This window comes from Podarcis bocagei (genome assembly GCF_964188305.1).
Source record: "Podarcis bocagei genome assembly, chromosome: 13".
Taxonomy (NCBI): Eukaryota; Metazoa; Chordata; class Lepidosauria; order Squamata; family Lacertidae; genus Podarcis; species Podarcis bocagei.
In genome coordinates, this window is record NC_138138.1 from 44,223,029 (window position 1) to 44,243,477 (window position 20,449).

The window sequence follows — 20,449 nt, forward strand, 5'->3', positions numbered from 1 at the left end:
CTAGTAGGGAAGGAGCAGCTGCTGGAACCTGCTGTGAAAGGACACAGAGTACCTCCAGCTTTCTTTTCTACAGTGTCCTCTGGAGGGTAAGTTCTTCTTAGAATCTCCTCTAATTTCCTTCTACAGTAACTCTGAGGAACCCCAAACAGCTGTGCTACAAGCACCTCACATTGCGTATTGGAATATGAACTGAAGGGAATAGTTGGTGAGCATACAAAACTTTAGGCAGAAGGATAGCATATTTTAGAGGAGTTGATGAGCTGCAGAAGGGGACGGCATCTGCTTTGCACGCATCAAGTCTCAGGTTCAATCCCTCCGCATTTCAAGAAAGGGTTGTGGATGTTCTTCTGTCTGACACCCTGACTGAGCTAAATGGATCGATGGTTTGACACAGTATAAGGAGCTTCCTATCTTGCTAAAACACACACACAAACACATACGCACACAAGAATTGTACTAGTTTCTGAAGAAATAATAAAACCAGCTTCTTCATTTGCTAATGAACATGCATACCAGCAACTTTTATTAGGGGAATTTCACACTTTTGTGTTCAGAGAAAATAATTTCATAATTAACTTAGATAACTCAAAATAAAGAAAATAACTGAAAAGAAAATAATTTTAAAAGACAAAAAGGAAGAGGGGCAAAAAGAAAACTGTTGAGAATTTACTTCACTTCTGAAACTCCGTTCAGTTAGTTAGTTAGTTATTGTATCTCAGTTTAGGTTTTTGTGTTTAAGTTTTGCAATTTGACTCCTTTTTGAACCTGCATCTATTTCTTTTGTTCATCTACTTTCTGCAACATTATTTCCAGATTCTTCAAATATTGATTTGACATACATCTTTTTTTTCTCCATTAAAGTTACAAGACCTGGTACAGAGTGCCTTCTCATATTTCCCCTGCATACACTAATGTCTAGCCTCTTTGAATCCATAAGCATTCTGAATAGATTTTATGGCGTTCCATTCTCCATCCCAATATACAATTAGCTTAAAAGCTATGCCCCATTTGTACTTGATCTCTTATTGTTTGAGTAGAGATGTTTTTAAAAATTCAATTCCCTTCTTTTATTCAAAACAAGAGGGAGTATGATTGCAAGTCTCTCAATATGGTCCCCATTTAGAAGCTATTTCTTTCTTACCCAGTCCCTAAAACTAGTGGGTTCTTCGACACATAGACTGATGAACTTAAGCAAACTGTACCTCGGATTGTTTGGCCTTTTTGTGGCATATTTGATTTCCTTGTCACTCCAACTCTGATTCAATATAAAGCAGGTTCCTATCATCCTAAAAAACAGTAACCCTGTGTCTAAATCAAGGATAGGGAACCTTTGATCATTTAAATAATTGGTGGGGGTAGTGGTGGGTTAGGGTGTGTACAAGAGTTGGGGCAGAAGGGCAGCATATCTTAGCCAAGTTGATAAAATGGAGAGGGGGTTCAGAGCATCTGTTTACATTCGGTTGGTGCAGTTCGATTCCTGGCATCTCTGGGTAAGTTTGTGAATTTATTGTGTCTAAAACACGGAAAAGAAACTATCAGTCAGTGTAGACAGTATTGAGCAGAACTGCCAACTTGAATAAAATATTGAGGATGCCCAGGTAAGCCCCATCTTGCATAAGTGCTCACAAACCATTTGAATGGCAATTTCCATCAACTTTGTGTTAGAATGGCACCCTCAAATATTTTATTGTGGGGGCTGAAGCCCCCACAGCCCCCAGGAGTGGGCTTCTATGGTGCTGAGTAAAATAGACTGGAGGTCTCCCTCAATGAAAGGCAGGTGTGTGGGTGTAGGAAAGGGAACAAGGCTTTCAGATTTCCCATCTCCACTGCAAACATTAGTGAGCTAGTTGGAGCAATGGCTTTGATCCGTATAAGTCACCTTCAGGTGTTCCTATGAACAATGTATGATCCACTGGGATTGGAGTCTCAGGACCCAGTCAAGAAGAAGCTGCAATGAGGTAGTGGGATGTCACGGGTGAAGAAATGTGGATATTGATTGGATTTGTTTTATATTTAATATATGTTAAAGTATGGATCGGAATATGTAACTGTCTAACAAAAGAATATCAAATAAAAGACGACTAATTAAAAAAGAATAATGACAGATAACACAAAGATGCACTTTTTGCTGATTTCACCAAAGACTGTGATGGAAGCATTTCATTACTGTCTCCTTTCTCCCTTTCCAATATTCACAGTGATACGCAAAAAAAGAATGCTGGGTGTAAACCAGACAATGGTGAGTGAGTTTGTCTTGCTTGGCCTTTCTGAAACCTGGGCAATCCAACTCTTCTTATTTGTCTTCCTCCTCGTCCTCCACATGGCCACTGTCTTCAGCAACACTCTCATTTTCTCAGTCATTTTCCGGGATCACCGTCTTTCAGATTCACCCATGTTCTTTCTGCTAGGTCACTTGGCTTTCCTGGACCTCTGTCTGTCCTCCTTTGCCATCCCAAGATATCTCTTGGATTTCATTGCCCAACATCAGATCATCTCCTTCCAGGGCTGCATGGCACAAATATTCTTTCTTCATGTGTTTGTAGGGAGTGAAATGCTCCTGCTGGTAGCCATGGCAATTGACCGGTATGTGGCCATTTCCCATCCCCTCCGTTATGCCTCACTTATGAGCCGGCCTCATTGCATGGCACTTCTCCTTGCTTCATGGGCTGGTGGGCTCCTCCATGGCACTGTGCAACTGGGTTTCATTATTAATGTGCCTTTCTGTGGGCCCAATCAAGTGGACAGTTTCTTCTGTGACCTCCCATTGGTCATCAAGTTGGCTTGCATTGACACAAATCCCTTGGAGGTCATGATGGTCACCAACAGTGGAATTTTGTCACTAGTTTCTTTTATTGGCCTGCTCATCTCATATGGATTCATTCTCTACACAATCCACTCCAGGGGTCCCTCTGAAGGGACCACCAAGGCTGCCTCCACATGCACCTCTCACCTCATTGTGGTCACCATGTACTTTGGGCCCTGTTTGTTTATTTACTTGCGTCCATCAGCCCGGTTCATGATTGATAAAGTGCTTTCTGTCTTCTATACCTGTGTCACCCCCTTGCTAAACCCAACCATCTATGCTTTGAAGAACAAGGAGATAAAGGCTGCCATTAGAAGCCTTTCAGCAAGGCTTTCTGGGCAGATTTCCACTCAGGGACATTCCCAACATTAGACAGCATGAGGAGGCCACCTCTAACAGCTGATTTTGTCTGTCACAGAATAATAGCAAATGGTCAGTTATTTAATATGCATTTATACATGGTGGAAAAAGTTAATAAGGAGAAATTTCCCCGGTCTCCTGATTGTATAACCCAGGCTGATCCAATGGAGCTGAAATATTGCACATTCTTGAACAATAGACTTTGCTGTCACAAGGGATTGTCAGCGGTTTGGATGAAGACCAATCCAAACTGGATCATGTAAAGCTTGGGCCAAGTCAAGTGAAGATTGTCCCATTTTGAGATGGGCCAAGTGGAGTGATCTGGAGTTTTGAATGGTTGAGTGGTGGATGGGAAGGCTGCCAGGGTCTATTTCACCACCATGTCCCCTGCAGAAACCTCTGTTCAGCAGTTGGTTAGGGCAGGGTTTGATCCTGCTGGTTCCAGGGTGCTCCTATGCAAGCAGCACTCATCAGGATTCAATTTCTATTCTCAGTTGGGGGCGGAGGAAGAGGACGCATCATCTCCTTTTTTATTATATGAAATAACACAAAAATATTACAAATCAAATTTTGATTGCTGTGCACAGATTGAATTTTTAGAATATGTGTGTGTTAAGCTATAATATCATTCTCCCTTTATTCAAAAACAATTGCCTCTCCATATTCCGGGAGAGTGTTCTGTCTAAACAGCCACAGGTTCCCTGTACCTGCAATTGCCAGTTAGGATATTTCCGTTCCACCTTAAAAGGGAGCAGGCTTTGTAAGTCACAGAGTCTGCGCATGTCCTGTTCACAGGATGTTTAAGTGTTTGCTATTCCTTTCGATTTTGGCAGTCGGTCAGAGATGCTGACTCAGAACAGTCATGTTTTTCTTTGTTCTGTTCAACGCTAAATAAAGTCTGTAAATTATGCTCTTCTGCGGTGCAAGCTTTCTGGCTGTGTTTTCTGCTGATAAACAGTGTGCACAAGCCTAGAATGTGGCAATCTATTTCTGAGGCTTCGTGTCACTAACTGCTGGATCTGCCTGTCTACGGGAGATCGATGGACGTCCGGCAGCCGGCTTGGGGCCATGATGGACTATATCTCCCTGGCAGTTTCCCAACAACAGCAGGGATATTTAAGTATTAATCATTCATCCTTCACCCTATTAAAAACAGTTTAAAACAACATTAGACAATCTTTCAGGTTTCTGGGTCCCAGTTTGTAAAGAGCTTTAGGCACCAGTGGCTGGTGAAGTCATTTGGGTAATAGGGGCAGAAAATGGCACAAATAGGAGGGCTTTGCACAGTTCCATCACCCTCAACCTGGGGTGACCAACCAGCCAGGACTCAAGCCAATTTTGGGTGCAGGTAGAGCTAATGGGGTACCCAGAATACATCACTGGTTTGGTACTGGGTGAGGCGCTACTTCACCCAGTGCTTGAAGACTGAGATTCCACCCAATGGCTTAACCACCAAAAGTTTTGATGTTTTGCTATTAGGGAGTCTAAACTTCAAGGCCAGCCAATTTGTCTACAGGCAAATACCTTCCCAGCTCCAAATACGGCAACCGTTATCAACCATAGCAAGGTCAGCAGGTACAAGAAAAATGAAATGGTTAGATGGAATGACCCTTAGGGAGAAAAGCTATGTTAGATCATGACCTGAAAAGGAAAATACATTTCACAAGCATGATAATTAATTGGCCTGAATTGTGAATGGAAATAAAAAGGGAGGGTGCGAGGGTGTCACTCTTCACCCAGAAGCACTGCCACAGCCTCCTGCAACCACCCTTTTAAGCCTCACTGCCAGGCCAGACAAGGCAGCAGCCAATAGCCACAGCCAGCAAGGCATTGCACTCCAGGAGGCACCACTGACTGGCCCATTTATGGTGCCTTTTGGGTTGGAAAGACCCCTCGCCTTTGAGATCCAATGGCAAAGAAGAAGTCCCCTCCAATGGCCAGCAAATTTGTGTGCCTAGGCCATCGGGGAAGGAAGCTGAGAGTGAGGAAATGTAACAGTCACCCCCCAGAGTGGTGAGGGGTCATTGCCACATGGTTGATGTGGATCCAGGTCCACTCAGTCAAATTTCAAGATGCTGACAACACCGTACTACATTATTGGAGTCTCCATTGTTTACAAGGTCTTCTATTATGAACTTCTAACTTCAGCAATACACTACTGGCCCCTTATTATCCACTGAAAGGGAATTTAACACAATAGTTCCGAATATGTGACAAACACATTTTCTTCTGCAATTCCACAGGGGTTCACAAGCATTGAATAAATAACTAAATTCCAGCTTGGTTATTAACAGGGCTATAATTAAATCTGCTGCTTCTCAAAAAACCCTGTGGACTTTCAGTGGCCACTTGCAAAAGTAACATAAAAGAAACCAAAATTAACCAGAATGATTTTAATAGGGTGTGGGATCCACAAGTCTGTTCTTACATACTCCCAGATTGCATCGTCTCAGGAAACGTTACTACCATTCAAATGATACAATTTTATCCTGGATAAGCTAATTATAATATTGGTTGAGAAATCATGGGTTCTGTGTAGAACAAACAGTTGGTTTTTTAGTTAGAATGCTTGTTTTAGTGTTCTTGCTGCTGGAACTGATTTCTTATAATGTATGTCAGGCTCACATAGAAAAATGTAGGCTCCAAGGTCCAGACGATCCACTTCACACGTATCATCAGCCAGGAGATTTCATCATTGGTGTCATTGTTTCCCATGGTGGCTTCATCGCCTCTCCAGCAACATTCACTGAGGAACCCCCACCAGCGCTGCCTGAAGAGCTTGTGTAAGAACTAAGCCACTCATTTATTACATCCGTGGAATGATCAAACCTAGAGTTGCAGCCTCAAAATAATGACTAAGGCTGCAAACTTCTGCCCATTTACCTAGGAATAACAACTTTGCAAATCAGAGGGACGTAGGCTGATGTAAAAATGCATAAGAATGTCTTGTGAATTAAGAGAATACTGAAGAAGCTCCCATTTCTCAATAGGAAAAATAAATATAAGTGTATTGAAATGTATGAATGTTTATGTGTCTGGGAGAACCATTTGATCAGCTAATTTTTATAGACCTTATCTGAACTAGTGTTAGTAAGAACGCATTTTTGAAAAACCTGATCTGTTGCTGAATATCCTTATGCTTTCATTTTCTGAACTTAGACTAAGCTTTGTATATTATGAAGTATACAATTCAGTGAATTCCAGCGACCATCACTGACTCATGAAAAAGAAGTCACTGCAGGGAGAGACCAGAGACTTTGTAAGTGTCAGAAAAAGACCTCAGTCATGTAAGGGAAGATGTCCCATGGGCCCCCCATTAGCAACCCCTGCTCTAGATACACCTTAAAATATTGGAAAACTGGGACAAAAATGACACAAGAATTCCAATAGGGACAAATGCAGAAATCTAAGATGAGGAACACTTATGATGAGAATGAGGGGAGGAATGATAGTCATTTTCAAATATCTCAAGGGCTGTCACCAGGAAGATGTAACACTCTTGTTTTCTCTTGCTCCGGAGGTTAGGAATCAAATTAGCTTCTTCAAGTTACAAGAGAGGAGATTTCAACTAAACATCAGGAAGAATTTTTCATTGATAAGAGCTGTTGAATAGTAGAATGGACTGTGAGTTAATCCAAATGAACACAATATAATTAATTGCTGTGTTGTTATGTAACAGGATAGATCTGCTGATGTTTCTGCTGATACCGTTTGCAACTCTCATTCTAGGGTGGTGCCTAAGATTTACCAGCACATCCTAGCCTTGGCATTTGCAGTCAAGGAGGTCAACGAAGACCCTCACATCCTACCCAATATCACCTTGGGCTTCCACTTATATGACAGCTATAAGAATGCAAGGAGCACATATCTCGCCACACTGCTGCTTTTATCCATGGTGAAGAAATGTGTCCCTAACTATATATGTGATGTTGAAAATAATCTGGCAGGGGTCATTGGGGGACTGGATTCTGAAATCTCCTTTTATGTGGCTACTGTTTTGGATATCTATAAGATTCCGCAGGTAGGACACCTATGTACAATACCTCTATTAGCTTGCGCAGAGGAAGAGGCAGGTTCCTCGGCATCAGTTCAGGGTGAAGATGAAATTGGAAGGAGAACGATGTACACCACCTTGAGATCCTTTGAAAATAAAGGTGGTACATAATTTTAATATAAACAAGCAAACATCAATAAGGGGAAATGTGCAATACCAGAAAAGATATGTCACCCCCTTCCCCGTCTTACACACACATCTAAAACACTGTTATCCCAAAGGCCAGTGATGGGGAAGTGGGCTTCTCCCTCACCAGCTGCTTTTTGGTTAAGCAGTACTTTCTGCTTAGTGCGGAGGGTATTTGAATTGAATAACTGGGGTATAGGGGAAATTGCTTACAGGATAAAAGTTGACAGGTAGGTGCCAATAGTAAAATTAGTGATCAGGGCATCTCAAAAAAGCTACTGGGGAAGAGGGGGGGAATTGCTTATAGCTAAAACAACTGACAGGTAGGTGCCAGTACCATAATTATTATTTATTGCACCAAAGAAATTATGGAAAATTGAAGATACAATCCAGTTCTGCAGAAGAACAATAATAATAGAAAGCAGCTGAGTTACAAGTGAAATAAATGTTCATAAATAAAGTCTGAGACGAATCAGCACAGTTTTGCTGTGGGGTGGGTTATGTGCAGCAGAGCTCTAGAGAAGAAATCTGTGTCTGATCCAACTTGCGATTTTGACAAAGCCAGATAATGTTTAGGTAATCTGCTGCTTGGGGCATGGTATGTTCCCCATTCAGTTTTATCCATTGTACAAGTCCTTGCCAAATTTTGCAACGACTCAAAAAATGTTTGGTTTTTTAAAAGTAAAATAGACACAATGCCCTTCTCCAGTCATCAAAGTGTTAACAAAATTTCCAAAACTAAAACATACACAGTCCCCTCTCCAGTCATCAAGTGAAAGGTTGAAAAATGAGAAAAGGGAGATGATCCCAGTTTTCAGCCCATATGCATGGGTCTTTTTTGTAAAACTGAGAGAGAGGCAAACAAACACTGAAACATTGGGAAAGGGCATATTTGATTAACAGGGATCTCCACAAAATGATTATGAATACTGTGAAAGGAATCTACTTTGTCTCTTCTCTTCCTCCATTTACTTTTTAGCTCATTTATGGCTCTGCTCCAGTGATGAATGATAAAAGCCCAGGACTTCCCTTCTACCAGATGGCAGCCTCAGAAGCCCTTCAGTATGAGGGAATTCTCTCTTTGCTTCTGCATTTCAGGTGGACGTGGATTGGAGTCATTGCAATGGACAATGAGAATGGAGAAAGATTTGTGCAAACCATTTTCCCAATGTTTACCAAGAGTGGTGTGTGTTTTGCATTCCTAGAAAGAATCCCCAATTATAGTTTTATTTCTGAAATTAATGGCATGCTAGAACAGGGGGCAATTATAAACCATAAAATTCTTAGCAGCAAAGCTAATGTCATGGTGGCAAATGGAGAATCTTATTCCATGGCAACTTTTAGATGGCTTCCATACCTATCACAACATGATGACATGATAAACAATATAAAAAGTAAAGTATGGATAACAACTGCCCAGATTGAGTTTGCTTCATTTGTCTTTCAAAGGAGCTGGGATTCAAGAGTATTCAATGGTGCTATATCCTTTGAAATTCACTTTAGAAACCCTCCAGGATTTTATCAGTATGTTGTGCACAGAAACCCTTCCAGCACAGATGGGGACGGTTTTATCAGGGACTTCTGGCAACAGGCCTTTGAATGTGTGTTCCCAGATATGACTTCAGACAAGGTGGAGGGGAATATTTGCACCGGAGAAGAGAAGCTGGAGAGCCTTCCTGGATCATTTTTTGAAATGAGCATGACAGGCCACAGCTACAGCATCCACAGTGCTGTCTATGCCATGGCCCATGCTTTACATGCCATGTTCACATCCAGACTCAGGCACAGAGGAATGGCGTATGGAGGGAGAGGGAAGAATCCGAATCTACAGTTTTGGCAGGTAATAGGCTGAACATCCTCAACTGGAAGAGACCTGTTATTCTCTGATAAAGTATGGGTTTCCAAAATGTTGCTCATTCCTCTCAGAGAAAAAAAGGTTTTGTATGACAGAAGTTTGGAGGTCACTGAGATGCCACTGTATTCACAGATAACAAGCAGTAGTCATGGCCGAGAGAGATGATCAGCATTCTCTCTATCCCATATACACCAAATCCTCCCTCAGAGCAGGTGGTCACATACCACTGTTGTGTCTCCTGAGATGAAGAGGGACAGAGGGAAATTGGTGTGGGGCAGGGGAGATAAAGAAAGGTTGTAAATAAGGGGAGAGGGAGAGAGAGGGATGTGGGAGAGAGAAAATTGGTGGTCTCTCGATCCTTGGACCTGACTCTACTCACAGTTGATTGTATCACCACCCACCTCTTGCTCTAGGTCCTGCCCACAGGAAAAAAGATACCTCAGTCTTGTATTAGAACTGCAGTCTTTTCCAAACAATTGCCTCTTCTGTATTCAATCTAGATTCATCACTTTCTGAGAAGTATCTCATTTAACAATACGGCAGGAGATGTGGTCTTCATCAACCAGAACGGAGAGGCGGCATCTAGCTTGGATATTGTCAATTACATTATATTCGCCAACCAAAGTTTGCACCGAGTGAGAGTTGGGAGGATAGATCCACAGGCTCCTCCAAACCAATCATTACTCCTTGATGAAGATGCCATCACATGGCACAGTTGGTTTAACCAGGTAGGGTTGCATTGTTTGCTAATTCAAAAGAGATTCAATCTTGCATAAGCAATGATCATTCACCTGCAGGTCTACTCACTGTCTTTTAAACTGCAAGTTACTGTGTAGAACATGACGAATGCATCCAAGTACCAGATTAAGAGCCAAAAGCTTGCTGCTACAAGCCACTACAGGAGAATATATTTTATTAAGGAAATATATTTTATTAAGGATGATACAAAACAGAACACAGAGCGCCTTCATGTGAATATGGGTGCTTTGATCTAGGTCAAATACCAGTTTTTCTATGAAAAGGCCTGGAGATAGGAGTGCAGGGTTTTTCCCCAGCCAATCAGGGCCTCTGCATTTATTTTGCCTGCACAAGAGGGTGTACGTGGTAAAAGACTAGGAAACTATGAAGTGGATGATCTGTTTGACCTTGAAACAATCTTACATCAGAGAGTGCACATAAATGGTTAGTTGGAGTAACTAATGGGTTTTCCTTTCCTCTGGAAGACTGCAATGTGAATTTTAAGTAAAAATAGAAATCTATATTAATATAAACATAAGAATTAGGATATCTTTACATTTACAAAATACTGATTTCAAACTGAGTTAAAGAGGATGCATTAATAGATAAGCCCCAAGATTTCACCTTTCTTGCTAAAAGGTGGAGGAATGAGCTGGTTGGGAAAGGGAGGTATAATAATACCAGAGGAAGAAAATGGGAACCGACAGCAGCAGGTACAGGAGACCGCTAGTCTTCTAAGTTCATAAGTGGAAGGGGAGGAAGCAGGAGAAGTGGTGAAGATTGAGAGAGTGAAGGAGAGAGCTGAGAAGAAAGGTGTAAGAGCAACTGCCTGGGCATTAGGAATGGATACATTAGTCTTTAAAAAAGAGTTATCTTCTTAAAGTTTAAAAAAGAGTTACCTTCTGCTTTTTCATTTATGGTATAGACTCAGCCTCTTTCTGTCTGTACTGAGAGATGTCTTCCAGGATCCAGCAAGAAAGTGAAGGAGGGACAGCCACCTTGCTGCTACGATTGCATCCCATGTGCAGAGGGGAAGATTGCAAACCAGGATGGTAGGAGAAATAAATAGATTAAATAGATCCAGACTCAGCAGTAATAATTGAAAGGTGTTGTAAGGACAGCTGATTTTACGTTTCAAAATAGATAATCTACTGTATGCATTATCCTGCCTCTTTGTGATCATTGCCTTTCAATGGTACCACAGGTTACATACGCTTCAGGTTACACACTCCGCTAACCCAGAAATAGTGCTTCAGGTTAAGAACTTTGTTTGTTTTTTTAAAAAAAATATTTTATTCAGTTTTCAGATACAAAGATTATAGACATAGACCGAAGTCAGAAACAAAGAAACAAAAAAAAGAAGAAGAAAATAAAAAAGAAAAACCAACCATCCAACACGTTTTTCAAATAACCAACTGGACTTCCTCCCATCTCCCCTACCCTGCATTCTTTATAATAAAATTATCAGCAAATTATTACCTTGTTTCGTACCTTGTTTTGTACTTTTCAAATACTATGCCTCAATTTTTTCATACTTTCCATCAATTATTTATATCATAAATTAAACATAGTATTACCTTAAAATTTAACCTTTTCTTACTTGAAATGTAATTTCCTAGTTCCCAACTTTAGTTGCTGAAGCTATAGTTTCCAAATCGTGAAAATTTTTAACATTCATATAACTTATATTGTTTTTGTAAATAGTCCTTAAATTTTTTCCAGTCCTCTTCCATTGTTTCTTCTCCCAGGTCTCGGATTCTGCCAGTCATTTCAGCCAGTTCCATGTAGTCCATCAATTGCCTCTGCCATTCTTCCAGTGTGGGCAAATCTTGTGTCTTCCAATATTTTGCGATGAGTATTCTTGCTGCTGTAGTCGCATACATAAAAAAGTTCTGTCCTTCTTTGACACTCTCTGGCCGACAATGCCCAAGAGGAAGGCCTCCGGTTTCTTAGTAAAGGTATATTTAAATACCTTTTTTAACTCATTATAGATCATTTCCCAAAAGGCCTTCACTTTTGGACATGTCCACCAGAGGTGAAAGAATGTCCCTTCAGCTTCCCTACATTTCCAACATTTATTATCAGACAGGTGATATATTTTTGCAAGCTTGACTGGGGTCATGTACCACCTATATATCATTTTCATAATATTTTCCTTCAAGGCATTACATGCCGTGAATTTCATTCCAGTGGTCCATAACCTTTCCCAGTCTTCAAACATAATGTTATACCCAATATCCTGAGCCCATTTTATCATGGCTGATTTGACTGTCTCATCCTGAGTGTTCCATTTAAGCAACAAGTTGTACATTCTTGAAAGTACCTTAGTCTTAGGTTCTAACAGTTCTGTCTCTAGTTTCGATTTTTAAACCTGGAATCCTGTTTTTTTGTCCAATTTAAAAACCTCTTGAATTTGAGCGTAATGAAACCAATCTTGCACCTTATTCTTTAATTTTTCAAAGCTCTGCAACCTCCAATTGTCTCCAATTTTTTCTATTATTTCCCAATATTTCGGCCAGCCAGCCTCCATATTGGGTCTTTTTCGAGCCTTAGCCTCCATTGGTGATAGCCATCTCGGGGTCTTACCTTCTAATAAGTCTTTATATTTTGTCCAGACAATAAATATTGCTTTTCTGACTATATGGTTTTTGAACATTTTATGAATCTTTACCTTGTCGTACCACAAGTATGCATGCCATCCAAAAGCATTATTAAACCCTTCCAGATCTAGGACATCAGTGTTCTCCAAAAGTAACCAATCCTTCATCCAGCAGAAAGCTGCAGCTTCATAATATAACCTTAAGTCCGGCAGGGCAAATCCCCCTCTTTCTTTTGCATCAGTTAGTATTTTAAATTTTATCCTGGGCTTTTTGCCCTGCCAAACAAACTTAGAGATATCTTTCTGCCACTTTCCAAAACATTCCACTCTGTCCACGATCTGTAGGGTTTGAAACAAAAACAACATCTTTGGCAATACATTCATCTTTATAGCTGAAATTTGACCCAACAAGGAAAGTTTCAATCTTGACCAAGTTTCTAAATCTTTTTTGATTTCTGACCAACATTTTTCATAATTATCTTTGAATAAATTCAAATTTTTAGCAGACAAATTAACCCCTAGGGATTTCACCTTTTTAACCACATTTAACTCTGTCTCTTTCTGAAACCCGTCTGTTTCTAATGGTGTCAAACTTTTCTCCAAAACCTTGGTTTTTTGCTTGTTCAATTTAAATCCCGCCACCCGACCAAACTCATAAATTAATTCTAAAACTCTCTTTGTACTAGATTCTGGCTCCTGTAATGTTAAAACCAAATCATCTGCAAAAGCTTTCAATTTATATTGTTTCTCTCCGACCTGTATTCCTTGCACCAACCGGTCCTCCCTAATCATATTCAAAAGCACCTCCAGGACAGAAATAAATAACAGAGGGGATAAGGGGCAACCTTGTCGTGTTCCTTTTTCAATTTTGAACTCTTCTGTCACCACATTGTTAACTATCAATTTAGCTTTTTGCTCTGAATAAATTGCCTCTATTCCATTTTCAAACCCACATCCCACTCCCATCCCTTCCAAGTTTTTTTTCATGAAATTCCAATAAATGTTGTCAAAGGCCTTCTCCGCGTCTATAAAAATTAATACTGCTTTTGTATTGATGTTAGTTTGCAAAAGTTCCAAAATGTCAATAATATTCCTGGTGTTATCAAACAGATGTCTACCTGGGAGAAAGCCTGCCTGGTCTTTATGAATTATTTCATTTAGTACTTTTTTGAGTCTACTTGCCAAAATATCTGCAAAAATTTTGTAATCCACATTTAGAAGTGAGATAGGACGGTAGTTCTTAAGTTGAGTCTTTTCAGTTTCCACTTTAGGTATCAATGTGATGAAAGCTTCTTTCCACGATTCCGGTGCCTTCTTCCCCTCCATAATCTGATTGCATACCTCCATTAATGGTTGTATCAAAAAGTCTTTCAGTATCTTGTAGTACTTGGAGGTAAGTCCATCTGGGCCTGGAGATTTGCCTAGTTGCATATTCTGAATGGCACCCTCAATTTCTTGTTGTGTTATTCTGTAGTTCAGGATTGCTCTCTTTTCCTGAGCTAGTTTTGGTAATCCATTAATTTTTAAAAATTTGTCTATTTCAGTCTCTTCCTGCGGCCCTTGCGTATAGAGTTTTTTGAAGTATCTCTGGAAACACTTTCTAATTTCTTCTGGTTTCTGAATGTTTCTCCCTTCGACCTCTAAATTAGTAACAGTATTCAATTTTTGTCTCTTTTTCAACTGCCATGCTAGCAGTTTCCCACACTTGTTCGCTGATTCAAATGATCTTTGTTTCATTTGTTTAATTTTCCATTCAACTTCTTGATTTATCAATTTCGCATATTGTGCTTGATGGAATTTAATTTCTCTCAGAACCTCTTTCGATTTTGGTTTTGATCTCAATTTTTTCTCTCAATCTCTTATTCTCTCTAGGATCTTATCCTTTTTTCCATTCCAGAGTCTTTTCTTAATCGTATTCTGTTGTATCAGAAACCCTCTCATGACTGCTTTACTTGCGTCCCAGATTGTTCTCTTTTCCACCGTAGTGTTCAAATTTATTTCAAAATAGTCTTTTAAAGTTTTTGGGGCCTTCTTCACAATCTCCTGATCTCTTAATAGGGTGTCATTCATTTTCCATCTGAAGGAACCGATTGGAGTAAGTCTCAATTCCACTTTCATGGCGTTATGGTCGGAGCAAGTTTTTGGGCAGATTTCCACTTTTCTAGTCTTAGGTGCCAGCCCTCTAGTTGTCCATATTTGGTCGATTCTTGTCCATGACAAATGGGCCTCAGAAAAGAAGGTTCCTTCTTTACCTAAGGGGTTCTTTGTCCTCCATATATCAATCAAATCCATATTGTCAGTTAGCTCAAAGAAAGTTTTCGGTAGTCTGCCGTCTTTTGTTAAATTTTGATTTTGTGACTTATCCATGTTTGTAGATACCACCCCATTCATATCTCCCATCATGATGATGTTAGTATAGTCCAGATAGTCCAGCATTATCTCATGCAGCTTCTTATAAAATTCTGATTTCCCCTCATTCGGTGCATAAATTCCTAATATTAGGAATTTTTCTCCTTGTGTCTGTATCTCAATTGCCAAAATTCTTCCTTGCTCATTTTTGAATAAAAACTTTGGTGACAGGTTCTCCTTTGCGTAGATCACCACTCCTCTTTTCTTAACTCTATCCGATGAAATAAATTCTTGGCCTAATCTTTTATTAATTAGCACCTTTCTATGGAGCCTATTCACATGTGTTTCTTGCAAGCAGATAATGTCCAATTGTTCTTTTTTCAATATATGAAAGATTCTTCTTCTTTTTTCTGGGGAATTCCCGCCATTAATGTTCCAGCTAAGAAGCTGCAGGGACATCCTGGATCAATCTGTTAGTTCTGTGGTGGCGTCTCTTCCTTTTGGTCCTCTGGTCCCGAGGGTACAGGTGTCAGAACAGGTGCAGGCAGAGATGGTGGCCAAGATGCTGCTGCTCCCTTTTGAAGGTCTTCTTCGTGCTCGTTCAAGAACTTTTGTTGGTCTTCTGTTGTTTTAATTTTAACTTTCTTTCCTTTGAAGTTAAAGGATAATCCTTGGGGGAATTCCCACCTGTAAGGAATTGAGTTGCCTCTCAGTAGTCTTGCTAGTTCTGTGTATGTGGCTCTAAGGTCCAAAAGTTGTTTCGGTATGTCTCTGTAGATTTCTGCTCTTTTGCCTTGAATAACAAGTGATTTTCCAAAATGTAGGCCTAGTATTTTATCTCTCTCTTGCTTAGATCTCAAAATGATCAAACAGTCTCTGGATCTGTCCTTCCTCACCACTCTTCCCAATCTAAACGCAGTTACAATTTTAAAGTCTTTGTCTTCTTCTAAACCCCAGAACTTTGAAAATTCTGATGTCAAATAACCAATCAAATCTTCCTGTTCAAGTTCTGGAATAGCTCTCAATCTAAGGTTGTTTTCCCGATTTCTCAATTCAACCATAGACAGGTAGGCCTGTTGTTCACCAATCTGTTTGTGCAGTGGCTTCACCTCTACTTTGATTGCCTCGGCCTTCTTATTGGCTTCCTCTGCTTTCTGATTGGCTTCCTCAGCCAGTTTATGATTTTCTGCAGTTGCTACTTGGAGATTCCCAATTGCTTGTGTATGCTGAGCAACTTGATCAGTCAGTTTGTTAATAGAGGCTGTAGCTTGGTCAATTTTTGTCGAATGCTCATCCGCCTTTTTGTTTAAAGTTGCCAGTTGTTCCAAAATTTGATTTAAGACAGTTTCAGATCCTCCTGCAGCCATATCCTCTGAAGGTGTCAGCTCAGCTTCCCCTTCTTGTATTCCTAACACAGTTGGGACAGATGATCTGCGTGATTGAGAAGTCAAGGTTGTTTGTACCAAGTGTCTTGCTTTCGTTTTAGCCATTCTTGTTTTGCCTGTGCCACTCATTCCAAACCTGTCTATGTGTCAAGGTCAAATTATATACAGTCCCATGGGAAAGGCAGTTCCAGAGTGTAAACAGCAAGGCAGCAGAGAGTCAAAACAAAATGCAGTTCCCAGACAATTATAAATCCCAAATCCTCTAGGGGGAGTACAACTGTAATTCAGAAGAGAGAAAGAAGTTTGTCCGCCATTAAAGTCCCTGCAGTCCAAAACAGGTTTAAAAAGAACCTTCAGCTTCCCTTTGGCATGTAGAGCTTTCCCCAAATTAAAACAAAGTCTCAAAGAAGGTGCAAGAAACAGTTTCTGTTTCTATCCAATCTGTAGCACTTGCATGTAACACTTTCAAAATTAAATACAGTTTCAGCAATTTGACAGTTCTTTTTTAGCCTGGCAGTCCGAGGCTTAGGATTTCTTAATTATTTGTAAATCCAAAAGGAAAAGGAAGAGTCCAATCAAAAGTCCAGTATAAATACAGCAGAATTGTCTCTTTTAACTTTTCAGAAATAAACTCAGTTATTTGCACGATAATCCAAACTTTTTATAGTCTTTTTTAAAGCGCTTCCCGCTTGTCAAAGGTTTTGCTTTGATCTTTTAAGCACGATCGGAAGACGGACTTCCTGGTTGCGTCTCCCGTTTTCAGCCAAATTTAAGCAATTTAGTCCCGGTAATTTTAAGTTCCCTACTCACGGGTTTGTAGTTTAGGATCTGCTGTTCCAAGAAGAAAGGTCAGCGCTCATCAGCAGCAGCCGCGCGGCTTCGCTTCCGCAGAAAGAGCGATGAACTCACAGCACCGCTCCCCCTTTCACGTTCCGGAGCCCCTTACGGGGTTCCTTCTTTGTTTCCGGGGGGGCTTCTGGTGCCCGCCGAGTCCCACGGCCACAGGCTCACTCTGCCTGTGGTTTTTCTTGATGGGTCTCCACTCTGCCGCAGCGGACGACCCTTTTCTGCGGAGCCCCTCTTCACAGCGCGAAGAGGACCGCCATTGCTGTTTCGTGCCGCCTCCGTAAGTCCTCAGGTTAAGAACTTTGCTTCAGGATAATAACAGAAATTGGGCTCTGGCAGCGCGGCAGCAGCAGGAGGCCCCATTAGCTAAAGTGGTGCTTTAGATTAAGAACAGTTTCAGGTTAAGAACGGACCTCAGGAACGAATTAAGTACTTAACCTGAGGTACCACTGTAGTTTAAATATGCCAATCAAATGACAATGACTATGCATTGAGAGTAATTGGATGATATGTGGTTCAAATCATATCTAGAGGGGGCCTTGTTACTCCTTCTGACTTACATAGGCTGCATCAAGGATAGTGTGAATAAACATTTACCGTATTTTTCGCCCTATAGGACGCACCGTCCCATAAGACGCACCTAGTTTTTTGGGGGGGATAAAGGGAAAAAAATTATTTCCCCCCCAGGCACGGGGCTGGGGCAGCCCGAGCTTCCCCCGACCCCAGCCCCCAAACAGGCAGCTCTCTGCAAGCCGTGGGAGCCCAGCGGTGGCTCCCACTGCTTGAGGAGAGATCCGCGAAGCCTGGACGTGTTGAGATCAGCGTGCGCAGGCTTCGGGATGCCATCAACCCTCCCCAAGCAGCGGGAACATTCCCGCTGCTTGAGGAGAGATCCGCGAAGCCTGGACGCGCTGAGATCAGCGCGCGCAGGCTTCGGGATGCCGGCAACCCTCCCCAAGCAGCGGGAACGTTCCCGCTGCTTGGGGAGAGATCCGCGAAGCCTGGACGCGCTGAGATCAGTGCGCGTAGGCTTCGGGATGCCGGCAACCCTCCCCAAGCAGCGGGAACGTTCCTGCTGCTTGGGGAGAGATCCGCGAAGCCTGGACGCGCTGAGATCAGCGCGCGCAGGCTTCGGGATGCCGGCAACTCTCCCCAAGCAGCGGGAGCATCCCCGCTGCTTGGGGAGAGATCCGCGAAGCCTGGACGTGCTGAGATCAGCGCGCGCAGGCTTCGGGATGCCGGCAACCCTCCCCAAGCAGCGGGAACGTTCCCGCTGCTTGGGGAGAGATCCGCGAAGCCTGGACGCGCTGAGATCAGCGCGCGCAGGCTTCGGGATGCCGACAACCCTCCCCAAGCAGCGGGAGCGTCCCCACTGCTTGGGGAGAGATCCGCGAAGCCTGGACGCGCTGAGATCAGCGCGCGCAGGCTTTGGGATACAGACAACTCTCCCCAAGCAGCGGGAACGTTCCCGCTGCTTGGGGAGAGATCCGCGAAGCCTGGACGCGCTGAGATCAGCGCGCTCAGGCTTCGGGATGCCGGCAACTCTCCCCAAGCAGCGGGAACGTTCCCGCTGCTTGAGGAGAGGTCCGCGAAGCCTGGAGAGCGAGTGGGGTCGGTGCGCACCTACCGCTCTCGCTCTCCAGGCTTCAGCGAAAGCCTGCATTCGCCCCATAAGACGCACCCACATTTCCCCTTCATTTTTGGAGGGGAAAAAGTGCGTCTTATAGGGCGAAAAATACGGTATATGTTAGTGGCTCTGCCTTTGGCACCACACAGCTCTGAACCAATTAAAATCAGTAATAGCACTTTGCAGAGCACCAGACACTTCCAGAGATGTGTTTTGATTTAAAGAGAGCTCTTTTCTTCTCAGACAGAAAGTAAACATTTCAGAAAGTTTACATGATATGAGCTAATTTCTTTATTTCCCCCCAGATATGAATAACTGCCATAAATGCCCAGACAAAGACTATCCAAACAGAAACCGGGATGCATGCCTACCCAAGGATATGAGCTTCTTGTCTTATGAAGAATCTTTGGGCATCAGTTTAGCCTGCTTCTCTCTTTTCCTTTCCCTGATCACAGTTCTGGTACTAGGTATATTTATGAAGCACCACAACACACCCATTGTCATTGCAAACAACCGAAACCTCACCTACGCTCTCCTCATCTCTCTCCTGCTCTGCTTCCTTTGTGCTTTGCTCTTCATTGGCAGACCTGAGAAGGTGACGTGCCTCCTCCGGCAACCAGCTTTTGGCATCATCTTCTCAACTGCTGTTTCTTGTGTCCTGGCAAAAACCTTCATGGTGGTTTTGGCCTTCATGGCTACAAAACCAGAATCCAGGATGAGGAAATGGGTGGGCAAAGGACTAGGCCACTCCATTCTCCTTTCCTGCTCCATTGTTCAAGCAGGCATATGCACTGTGTGGCTGGCAACCTCTCCCCCATACCCTGATGTAGACATGCATTCCAGGACAGAACAAATGATACTAGAATGTAATGAAGGGTCTGTGGCCATGTTTTACTGTGTCCTCATCTACATGAGCTGCCTGGCCACTGTAAGTTTTGCTGTGGCTTTCCTTGCCAGGAAGTTACCAGACAGTTTCAACGAAGCCAAGTTTATCACTTTCAGCATGTTGGTCTTCTGCAGTGTTTGGCTGTCCTTTATTCCCTCCTACCTGAGCACCAAGGGAAAATATATGGTAGCTGTGGAGATCTTCTCCATCTTAGCCTCCGGTGGTGGGTTGCTGGGTTGCATCTTCTTCCCCAAATCTTACATTATCATTCTCAGGCCTGAGCTGAACAATAGGGAACAGCTAATAAGGAAGAAAAATTAAAGAAATGAGAAACCTGTCATCTGCTGTATTTTGTGTTTTTCTCTGTGTTTACAGTAGAATAGTTGGAAATATAAGTTCACCTGCTTCCTTTTATAATTTCTTCTAGACTCCAAATTCCCATAGTTGAAATTTCCTTTGTAAAATTGACTTATTTACTTTGAGGAAAACAATCATACATTTACACATACATTATTCTGTTGCAACATGTGTTCATAGAATCATAGAGTTGGAAGAGACCACAAGGGCCATCGAGTCCAACCCCCCTTGTTGACAAGAAGACTCAGAGCAATTCTTGTCAAAATATACAAGTAAGCAAATCTGTATCTAGCCTTAATTCTCACAGCTTTCAGCATAATGTGAAACTGTACTATGGCAGCCCTGGAATATTTGAGTATTCATTTATGGTCTATTGTTCTGTACTGCTCACCGTCAGATTTCATTCTCAACCTATCCATACTCAAGATCGCAGAAATGTAAGATGATTCTCTTGAGTCAGGCCA

At 42.0% G+C, this 20,449-nt stretch overlaps 2 protein-coding genes across 2 annotated transcripts; both read left to right on the top strand.

Annotated features, from left to right (window-relative positions):
- Nucleotides 1–2,236: 2,236 nt before the first annotated feature.
- Nucleotides 2,237–3,175, top strand: LOC308570718 (olfactory receptor 4K14-like; the record flags this gene model as incomplete). Its single annotated transcript, XM_081165630.1, has 1 exon — nt 2,237–3,175. One exon carries the CDS (start codon nt 2,237–2,239, stop codon nt 3,173–3,175), a length of 939 nt encoding a protein of 312 aa, XP_081021756.1.
- Nucleotides 3,176–8,343: 5,168 nt separating this feature from the next.
- On the top strand, nt 8,344–19,949 carry LOC308571953 (vomeronasal type-2 receptor 26-like; the record flags this gene model as incomplete). Its single annotated transcript, XM_081167611.1, has 4 exons — nt 8,344–9,183; nt 9,699–9,926; nt 10,862–10,988; nt 19,048–19,949. The coding sequence occupies exons 1-4, from the start codon at nt 8,347–8,349 to the stop codon at nt 19,947–19,949; spliced, it is 2,094 nt and encodes a 697-aa protein (XP_081023737.1). The 5' UTR covers nt 8,344–8,346.
- Between the last annotated feature and the right edge of the window lie 500 nt (nt 19,950–20,449).